The sequence below is a fragment of the Cynoglossus semilaevis genome, chromosome 1 (assembly GCF_000523025.1).
Source record: "Cynoglossus semilaevis isolate Cse_v1.0 chromosome 1, Cse_v1.0, whole genome shotgun sequence".
In the NCBI taxonomy this organism is placed as follows: domain Eukaryota; kingdom Metazoa; phylum Chordata; class Actinopteri; order Pleuronectiformes; family Cynoglossidae; genus Cynoglossus; species Cynoglossus semilaevis.
The window spans coordinates 10582228-10593658 of NC_024307.1; the positions used below are offsets into that span (position 1 = coordinate 10582228).

General features: G+C 40.8%; 1 protein-coding gene across 4 annotated transcripts in view; it reads left to right on the forward strand.

Annotated features, from left to right (window-relative positions):
• The window catches only part of fermt2 (FERM domain containing kindlin 2), a 40038-nt gene that overhangs the window by 13755 nt on the left and 14852 nt on the right, over positions 1-11431 (forward strand). For 2 of the 4 annotated variants that reach the window (XM_025054454.1, XM_025054456.1), the window contains exons 3-5: positions 1515-1748; positions 7786-7914; positions 10404-10436. In XM_025054454.1, coding sequence (XP_024910222.1) covers positions 1515-1748; positions 7786-7914; positions 10404-10436 — 396 coding nt within the window. The remainder of the gene's footprint in view (positions 1-1514; positions 1749-7785; positions 7915-10403; positions 10437-11431) is intronic. The other 2 variants (XM_008310154.3, XM_008310162.3) reach the window with 1 other exon arrangement.

Here is an 11431-nt window from a genome sequence, read left to right on the forward strand (position 1 = left end):
ACTCACAGTAGACCTCTGAGGACGAATATGTTTATGAGTGACTGCGTTACGTGCCATTAACCTTCAGGAGAAACTGACTGAGCAGAATGACATATAAGACCAAGCAAACAAATGTCTGGGTCTGGACACTGACTCAGTGAGAGCAGAGACAGACAGAGAGAAAAGATACTGGAGTAGTCTGTGGGTGGAGGAAATGAGACATCCTGGACAAACGCTGGAGTAATGACCTCACTATGCTGGGGCGAATTTGGATGTACAGTATAACAGGCTGAAAGCTGTGTGCCTGTTTAGTTAATTTAAGCCACTATTTGTATCATTTTGTTGTAGGGTACACTTAAATAAATGTGAAATACTTAAGTTAAGGCTTAGGTCCAATTTTTTTTTTGTTTTTTTTGTTTTTTTTTTTTGTATTTGTATTTTCGGCTTACTTTATGACTGCTTTCAAGAAGGATGAAAATGCATGGTATGAGAGCAGAGATTCTTGGCCCCTGGATTTTTATCTTCTGCTTAAAAGTGACCTGCTGCTCCTGTAGCCCCATCAAAAGGTGATTTTCAAAACAGCTGCTTCGAGTTCCCTCAAATCCTTTGGGTTTCACCAGTCAGACACAGACCATTAGACCACAGGTCCATGTCTATTGTTCTGAGCTCCTGTGGAGCACAAGCCTGGGAGCTATCTGGGGTTTTGGGTGGCTTGTGCGTGCTTTAGTGGGATCGCAGTGCAACTGTGGAACAAAGAGGGAGGTATGAAACTGATATGCCCCTCAGTGATAAACAAACAGCCATGGCTTCACACACTCACTTGTCTCCTCCCTCTCACTTTAACTTCACCTCCCCTGTGCAAACCTTTTCTTGACTCCTGCATCATCCTTAACGTGACCCCCTGCCCTGAAGGGGGAAATCCGCTGAGCTTAGATCAGTACAGGGGGACGACACAGACCCCAGTCTTTTAGTTTGACCTCCTTTAACCCATGATTCGCCAATGATATAGTCAAAGGTCATGGAAAAAGAGTTTGAGAGCTGTAAATGAATGATTAATCGTGACTGTAATTAATCAGGATTATTGCGACCAGAACAACCCTAAATATGTTTCTGTGTATAACGAATAACAGTGAGTGCCTGAATGTGTTTAACATGTATTTGATTTGTAATAGATCCAAATTATGTAAATATTATAAATCAAAATGCTAATTAATTGAACTGGTGGCTTTTAAAGAATTACTGGGTGTTGAGATGGTATTTTAAGCTTGAGGTTTTCCATATCCTGTGAAATACTGTGTTGACTGTGTATCAGAGCCGCAATAAGTCGATGGACAGAGGAATTGTTAGATAAACATTAACGTAATTCTGCTCATGCATGAAGTTGTTTCAAAAATGTAATTGATTAATTACATAAATACATAAACATTTTCACTTCGAGAGCCTAAGTGAAAATATAAACACTGCACACAATGTTTTGCTTGGTTGACATCTTTTATTTCTCAGACCAACCGCTTCTCATCTGTTCCTCTTCACAGATTTGAAGAAGGACTGGTCAGACCACGCACTATGGTGGGAGAAGAAGAAGACATGGCTCCTGAAAACCCACTGGACGTTGGACAAGTACGGCATTCAAGCCGACGCCAGGCTGCTCTTCACTCCTCAGCACAAGCTGCTGCGTCTCCAGCTGCCCAATATGAAGCACATGAAGGTCAAGGTCAACTTCTCGGACCGCGTCTTCAAGGCCGTGTCAGACATCTGCAAAACTTTCAGTAAGTGCATCATTCACATGACGGCACCAAGGGCGGTGTTCGTCATATTTTTTGTGGTGATGTGGAAAACAGAAGACGAGGTATGACCGACAGGCAATGAATTATGGGTGGAAAACCCCTGAGTGTGAAGCAGTTCAACTGAAGGTGCCCCCGTACTGCACTAAAACCTCCACCTAAATCAAACTGAGCCAATACCCTTTGTCTGACTTTGGTTTTATGTTGGACAAGTTGTTGTGTATATAAAACTCTGTCTGTCCCAGTGTCATCACTCTAATACACTGAGACTGAGAGGCAGCAAAAAACATACAGTGGAACCTCGAGATACGAGCATAATCTGTTCCCGGAGCGAGCTTGTAACTCGTAGTGCTCGTATCGCGAATCATTTTTTCGCATAAGACCATCCAGCCATCCATTTTTCATCCACAGCACACTAGCCGTAGAATCCTGATTTTCGGGGAAAACGTGCTCGGCCAAAGTACGATGGCCCTACTGTCAGTGCACCCTAAGATTGACAGAATGACCCTTAGCTTTTTGTAAATCCCTGTAATAAGACTAGAACTAAAGCAATGGTTATACTGTAGATCTCCATATGTTTAGCATCTGAGCCTATGGAAAAAAAAAGGTGACCTTCTCATTGCGTTTGACACTGTAGTGACACCTGACAGCTTTTTCTCAGGAAGTTAGGTCTTGCTGGCACTTTTAAAATACTATTATTTATTAAAACCAGTTGAGTGTAACTTTTTCCCGGGGCTTCCCTTTGCAACCATACCCTGCAATAAAATAGCCTCATCTATTATTTCTGAACAGTGTGTGGGCCTACAGCAGAGTACATGTATCGATTGGCAAGTAAAGATTCCTTCCACTGTCGTCAACCTACCATCTCTGCTCCTAAAGACACTTCCAGATTTAACTGTCCCCCATGGTGTAAGCAATACTGAAGGACACACACTCAATCGATACCTTCCATTACCAGCACCACGGAGTTCTGTCAGAGGTCACGCACTGTAGAGCCCTCTGACCCCTAACCTGCTAACACCCACTTTCCGATGCTCAGCCTGACTTGTAGACACCGTCTGCAGGTTGGAAGAAACGCCCACAAACAAAAATTACCACATTACCAAGAGTAAAGGCACACCTGTTGTTAATAGTCAGTGTGGGTTATAGTAGCAGACAGTGGAGGAGCTCTGAACTACACCAAAGTGTATGGGCAGCTGGCGCAGCTTATATACAGCTGGTGTTGCCTGCAAGCAGTTAATTTTTTTTTTGTTATCTGGACAACTTGGAGATTTACAATTTCCCGTGCACATTTGTCTTTTTGCTGACGGTCTGTGAGCTGTGCAGCACACAGAATCAGGTGACAGGAAGAGGCAGGACTATCCTCGCTGGCCTTTGCTCCAGACAGCATGACGCAAGAAGCAGAGATGCTGGATATACCATGTTTTTAGAGGCATCTGTGGTTAAATATTGTCCTAGCGTTTAGTGGCACAGATGCTTTTTACTGTTCCTCAGACTCTGGCTGTTAGCCTCTATGTTTTCTCCTTTAGATTTATAATAACAGTCTTATACAGTAGGGGAAAAACATATAAATCAACCCAACACTGTCCAGATTAAAGCATAAAACCAATTATCAGTGTTGAACTGCTCCTACAGACATGGCAGCTGTGTGCAGACTCGGACACGGTGCATCTGGACTGGCTGGGAACGGGAGAACTCTGCAAAAGGTCGATGCTCTGTGACTAATGAAAATCACTCAGTTAAACTCCCCTGTTGACCTTTGCTTCAGTTTCAAAACCTTCCATCCTTTAGCCAACTTAATATAAGGAGAAAGATATGCCATGAAATTAAATTCTCATGAAATTCTCAGTATAGATACAGTAGTAATCAACTCATTGTATCACTTGTGATCAGTCTGTTCTACCTTCCCAGGGAATAGTTAACTTTGAGCTTGTTCTGTCTAGACCATGAGGACACTCTCTCTCTCTCTCTGTCTGTTTCTCAGTCTCTCTCTCTCCCTCTCTCTCTTTAAAGGAAGACTACTTTATTTTTCCAATGAGCCAGCGCACAAAATGTTTTCTTCACAACTTGCACATGACTTTGGACCTGGGAGCGTGAGGCCGCTGCTCTCAGCAAAGCACCACTTTAGTGTAACAAGAATCAGGCTGTTCCACTTAAACACTGTGTTGTTAAGTAAGCATCTGCTATGTGGGAAAACTATACCAGTGAAAAACCGTTCAGCTACATTACTCTAAGTACCCTGAGACATCAGATGATGGCGAGGACAGAGTGATGATTTGGCGGAAAAGGTAGTGTTCTACACGTCAGTATTGCAGGAGTAGAGGATGATGAATTGGAGTACAGAATTTGCAGTTAGTGAAGTATTTAGTCAGGAAACGTTTTGAATGGTGTGGCACTACTGCTTCATAGTTCTGGTCCAGCAGATTTATGGCTCATCATCCTGTGGTCAGGCTGACTGGTCTGGGTGACTGTTGTCATAACACAGGAGGGGTGCGGTATGGTTCTGATTTCCTACTCTAAAATTACATAGCATTATTATCCTTTCAAAATGCACTTTTAACAACTCTTCAGCCTGCCTCTCAATGGAAAAGGAAACTTTTCAGGTCATTAATATCAATGTTGAGTGGTTCGACTTTACTGAGCAACATTTGCTCCTTGAAGAAAGTGTGTATACAGTACCAGGAACTATTGATATGGTGGAAACCCCTGCCTCCCTTCAGTTTGTTGGACATAATAGAAGCACAAGCGAGAATTGTTTGTTGGACATAATAGAAGCACAAGCCTACAGAAGGAACTTCTAATAGAGACAAGCGAGAATCACAGAAGTTATAAATAAAGGTAAAAGAATGAATTATGTCATTCATTTGTGACAGATCTCAGTGTAAGAGATCGTCTGATTCTGGTCGTCTGATTTTAGTTAAGCATTTAGGTACGGGGTCTGCAACCTTCCGCACAAAACAAGTATTTGATTTTATTTTTTTACCACCAAAATACATTCAAACGGATGTAATTGTGGAGGGTTTGAAGTTTTAAGTATTGGAGTGATGCTACAGGATTTCCATAAAAGTAAAAGTTTCAATTAATGTGAACAGTGATGCTACAGGATTTCCATAAAAGTTTCAATTAATGTGAATGAAATGTGACACTGTTGTTTCTTAACAGGAAGCTAAACATTTGTTGCAACTTTTGAACACTTTGAATTCATACATGAGTTATTAATACCTCTAAATATACTAGCTGTTCTCAGTGTAACAGTCATAACAAAAACATTATTTGCATACAGTGTTGTGCCATCCCTTTGAAAATGGAGAAGATAAAATATACATTTGCATTTTCAGCCTCTTTTGTGTTTCCACCGAAACTGTTTTAGTTTTGGTGTTAAAGTAACTCTTCACTAAACTCACTTTAAATGCCCAAAAACCCAAATGTATTAAAGGTAACATCAGCTGCTTTCTGTGAAATATCAATCTTCAATCTTCACCGTTATGTGTTTATGTAGAACTTCAACTTCACGTCTGTCAAGTGTTAGCCTGGCTTCCATTCTGGTAAAGACTATTGATCCGTCCTTCAAGTGAAAACACTCCTCTTGGATTCTTTCTGTCCATGTAGGGTCTCAGTCTGTTTGGACTGTAAATCGTAGTGCTGTAAAATTAGACCGTGATGGTGTTTGTGATTCTTCTGTGGCTGGTCTTACTCACTGCACTGAATCATGTGTTCCGAGGAGTAGGACTCTCAAAGCTCCAGCTGGCTCTCATTCAAACCCCACTCCTCTGGCTGCGGGCCTGGAGATTGCAGGATGGAAGATTGGGGGTCTTATTGTGCAAAGTGTCATTTGTGCAGTGGAATCCAACCAGGCTTTGTAAGCACTCAAACCATCAGTCATCCGACCTCCTCATCCTGACACTGGCCACAAGCACGCCATGTGTGCAGCGGCAGTCTCTCCTGCCACGATTCCTAAATTATCTCTGTAAACATACAATTCAAAATTTAACTGAGTATGTCAGCAGAAATACACAGATCTGCTGCCAGACAAGTAGTACTGCAGATTTTATAAATACTATATTTTCCCTTAAGCCAACATGTCTTGTCTGACTGAAGCTGTGACGGACCGTATACAGTGCACTACTTTGTTGCTCATAATATGAATTGATCATTAAAGGGTTATTGCTCCCTGTACTCGTACCTGTGCTGCCTGTGTTGAAGCAGCAGTCAGAGATAGCCCTACTCTGCATATGTCATGTTAGTTAAACCAACAAGACACAAGCATGTGATGTAGACACTGTATTTATTTACATTTTATTTTTCATCAACAAATGACTGAGTTTTGATTGGGCATAAAAACTTTATTTTTTAAATACAAGATGATTTTTAATCATTGTTGTAGTTTTTTTCTGTAGTTTAACCTTTCTTTTCAATGATGATGTGATGTGATAATAATTTGAGCCTGAAACCTTTTTTTAATATTCTTTTATTTTTCTTCTGTTTTCTGAATGAGAGATCCATTGTGTTAACTACACCTTCACTCTCTGTGGGTCTGGTAGTGAGGACAGCGTATCTGTCCCGTCCTTTTACCCCACCTACTCTATTCCCATGCCTTCTGAGAAACAGCAGTGCCGTTAAGAACAGCTGTCATTTCATTTTCTTCACCGAATGAAAACCCTAAACTCTCAAAGTATAAAAGTCTTTCTTTGATTTATAGAGGGTTATTACATTTTCCATTTGAATGGTTAACTTTTGATATCACTTTTATTACTGCGTATCACACAATTCTTGCTCAATATAGTGTAGAGCTAATATTTCCACTATGTGGTAACATACCACATCATGAGGCAGGATTCCTGCATGTGTACACACTTTCATACACACTCCGAGTGCGTACATGTGAGTTGTCATGCACATCTCAGTGAGTCCAACGCTCGGCAGCACGCCTGCATCTCACATGGCTGTATAAGGGCACAGGGATTGTGCTCCACCTTTGCAAGAGATAGGGAGGAGGGAGTCCATGAGAGAGGGGAGGAGAGGAGGGGAGAGGACAGAAGAGGAGAGGAAAGGAGAGAGGAGAGGCTGAGCCTCCATCTGGTAGTTCTTAAAGCTCCTGGAATGCTTTTGCTTTAGTTACAAAAACCAAACAAGCTTTCTCACCAAGCCAAGACATTTGCTCTCCCCTTGTGTTTCCCCCTCACCCTCTGCAACCTTCTTTAATTGTCATACAACACCTTGAAACAAATCTCTTCTTTATAAAACTAAGTGAAAATGAAATAATTCTCAGACAACGACTCGACTTGCTTTGGAATCCAGGAAGAAAAAGTAAATCCAGATGAGAATCCAGATGTGCTTACATCTAGACTATAGATCCATGCCTGACACAACTCCCCTTTTCTCCCCCTTTAGATGAGAACCATTCTAGAGCCATCTTTTAAAACATTGCTACTATGAGTGATGATGAACTGCTCTCAAAGCTCAAGGGGAATGAGGAAAAGAAGCTGAGAGAGGGAGAGAGGCCTCTCTGTTTTTGTCATTATATGTAGTGTGTTATCTCACCACTGATCAGGATCACACACAGAGACCTGCTTTTTGGACATACATACAGAGTTAGGATGTTAATGTTTATGTAACTTTTAGGCTTCTATTACCATTAAGGTTTTTTACAGTGGAAGTTGCTAACTTTTTCTTAACTTTTTTTGACATTTCTTATTTTTATTGTTGCAAGATAAGTTTGTGTTTAAATGATGGGGTTCTCTCATGTTCTGCAAAATCTGGAAATGCGATCACGAATGACCAAGTGTTTTGTCAAGGAAAACATATATGTATGTAAACACATTGTTTCTTCTCCTTGCGTCTCACTGCACTGTAATTAAGGTGTTGATCTTTGTCATCTTTTGAAAGGTAAAAAAATCTGGGAAAATGCAAGGTACAACTGTAGATGTCTCTGTTTACTGCATTAAAACGACAAGGGATTAGTACAATGTACATGTACCCGAACTGATATGAACTCAAGTAACCTTTCCTTCTCTACCTCCAGATATCCGTCACCCGGAGGAGTTGTCTCTACTACGTAAACCTCGTGATCCCAAGAAGAAAAAGAAAAAGTTGGAAGAAATAGAGGAAGATGACCTTGAGCTGGAGGGTCCACTGTTGACCCCTGGATCAGGTGAGTCAGCAAAAAGCATTCAAAGCTGACGCTTTAAATTTCAATATAAATGTTTTGAACAAACAAATGGTAGCAAATAGGAAAAAAAAGTTTCAATTCTTTTCAGTTAGTATGTTCAAAACTCTTATCAAAACAAGTGGATATGAGTTTTATTTCCATGTTTTGTTGCGACGCACTATTTAATTTCCCAGAAGCAGCAGGCTAAATGACAGGTTTAACAAAATGCGACAGAGCATCATCTTATTATTTTCTCTGCGCTTGCGGGTTGACACACCACTAAGATAACGGCCGCACTGCGCCTGTAACGACCAAATATGAAAGTGCGAGTTTAAAGACTGCAGCCAAAGCTCAACAGTTTCTTGGCAGGGAAAAAGGGTTCAGATTCCACACATACTTGGTCACGCTGCCATTTTGCACCCAAACCAGGATACGGCCAACATCTACACCAGCGCTCTGCCCTGCTCCATAGATAGATAGATGAGTGATGGGAGAGTTATGGCCATGTGAGCGGAGGAGGAACAGAACAAACCAGAGTACACTGCTGTCACAAGAGTTAGCAATGAGCAAAACCGCTAATACCGTGAAACGGAGTGAATGGGACTCATTGTCTGCTTGGCTTTTAACCCCCATCTTTAGACTCATCTCTTTATGCGTATTGACATTTAAGTGCGTGGGAAAAAGAGCAAATACAGTTTTGTAAAATAAGTAAGTAAGTTACAGCAACTTTGTAATAGTGGGTAGATCAGAAATGGTTAAATGATTTGACTTTTAATACTCTGTAGAAAAGCAACATTTTGTCGTTTTTATGACGACGGCACAGAGGTGTCGCACCCACGGTTGCATCACTGCATTTCATGGGTGTGCTTGAGAACTCGAGGCTGTGGAAATAATGGATTTATGATTTTCCCACTGGGCAACTGTGGTCTCAGTCTGAGGTGGTGCAGAGAAATTAGTTTCATCAGGAATGCGAGGAATCTGTTAACTGTCACTGAACTCCTTCTCAGTGTCACAGACATTTCCTGTCAGAACGGTCACATGCTGCGGTCAGAAAACAAACTCGAGGCTAATTTTTAAAGACCTTAATTGTACCCTACGAGGAAGTGCTGATGCATTTGACCTTGTCTTTGATCAGAATTTATTTAAACAAACAGTTATATTGTTACAGACCTGTGCAAGGAAATTCTGTCTGTCAGGGCATCGTTTAAGTTTGCAGTTGGCAGTTTGACATGAATGTAATGTCAAGGACACATTGCAGAAAGTGTGTGCTCCCAAAACAAGCAGAGGAGGGAAACGAGGTAAAAACCAAAAAAATCACCGGATCTTTTGGAAGCAGAAGGTCATCACTGACGTCACGGCCTATGTGAGAGATAATTGAATTTATAATGTGATCCTAATCCAAAGTATGCCTTGTTCTGCCTGGGTTTGACCTTTGGTTCGAAAATAGTGAATTGTAAATGTGGATGGAACACATGAGAGGTTGTTCCTCTTGCGGAACTCGTCTGAATAAATACATAATAAATCTCTAAATCTAGATTAAAAAAAAAAGTTATAAATATTCTTGTTGCTGTTATGATTTATTTCTAAACACAACAAAACAGTATGAAAAAAGAGCTTTGGGTGGATGTTGAAACTCTACATGAACATTTATTTCCACTCAGACTTGGAAATGTTTTATTTTTTTTTTCCTCCTTAACCACAATCTCCATTTTTAAATTAACCACTGCGGAAACTTCTCATCTTCCTGCTCACTCGTGTCAGTTTCACCACAGACAAGGTCATTTTGGTAAAAAAAAAGTGTTACTAATTCTCTGTTGTTGTTGCTATGAGCGCCATGGTGTTGCTTCTGCTCTTCTTCTTCTTCTTCCTCTTCGTCTTCTGTCAACATTGGACGATGTATCTCTGTCCATTGAGTCTTTCCTTCAGTGTTGTGTGCACTACTGGGTCACACTGACCAAATTCTGCTGTGGATCATCTAGAGGCCTGGGTCGATAATAGTTTGCTGGACGATATATTGTCCCACTAATTATTGTACGATAAACGATAATATTGTCAACATTATTTTAACCGCTAAAGTAAGTACACTGATTTCCGATGATATTTGAATGCTTCGCGCATTTCCTGTGGTGCACATGAAATTTAGGTCGGCAAAATGATTGACTTAATTTTCATTTATCGTGCGATCAATGGACCTGTTGATTATCGGCCCCAGACTAATTGTCAATTAGGTTGGCTCATTTGGGTGGTATGCTAATGGGTGGGTGTTAATGACAGGCCTCCACCAGCCCTGGGTACCCTCCCTCTTCAGAGTGGGTAAACTGAATCATCCACTCAGAAGCAGGCAGTTGGCATCCTTGTATTTCTCTATATTTTTTTCTTTCTGTTACCTCCCCTCCTTGTAGGAGACTCTTTGTCTTAAATCTGTCTTCTTGATGTTTTTTTTCCATTACATTTCTTTTTTTTTTTCCCCCCCTTTTCTCTTCCCCTCCTAGACTCTGAGGTTATTTACATCGGACCTGTTAAAGGTAAGCTGTCCTTTCCTCTCCTCTTCACTCTTCGATATTGCTTCCTCACCCTGTGCCTCCCCACTGCTTACCCTTACCCTTCACATCCACACTGCCGGAGTGTTGACAACAAATGGTGTTTGTAACATCCAGGACAAACAGCTGAGTCGCCTGACACCGACTCCTCTAGAGGACATCAGCTGATGTACACGTCACAGTGAGGTCAATTTCCCAGGTCATTTACAAATTAATACAGTTGTATGGGTTGTACATTTCTAGAAAGATTGATATACTTAAATAAAAGGCACGCTTTATAAATATACCTAAATATGTATATCCCTGGATGTTCAAGGTATATCAGGTCCACAGATAGAGGTCAACTGAATTACATGGGATCTGCATCTACATGAAGATCCTTTTGATATGAGAGCTTATATTGGACATTTAGAGACCTATTCTCATACAAAACAATGTTATTTCAGGGAATTCCATAATAAATATGTATATCCCTGGATGTTCAAGTTATATCAGGTCCACAGATAAAGGTCAACTGAATTACATTTCAATAGAACCTTAACCTACCTTTTAAATCTGTAATAAAGGAAATGTCGTAGTTAAAGGTTTACTGGGCCTGCAGTCCAGATTTCTATAAATGTTTGTGTGAAAAACAATTTAGTTTAGTTAGGTCAGATGAACGAAAATGGTTCATGGTTAATTAAACTTTCACCAAGGGTACCAACTTGTTGGAAACCACATTTGTACATACATGTTACATATGTTGCCAGTAGCCCACAAAGAACCTTTTGTAAACCTTCAAAATCACCAGAGACACTGGAGTTGGACATAAACAGTTCTTGGTGGTCCCGCTCCTTTTCCCCTAAGCCTTCAACAAATCCCCAGTGAAGGGGCTTTGAGGAGTCAAGACATGTTGATATTCTTTGTGTCTACTTGCTTGTATTGTGGCGTCAGTAAACAGGAAAGAGGAGGACTGCTGGTGTTTTTAATGGGCTGCCAGC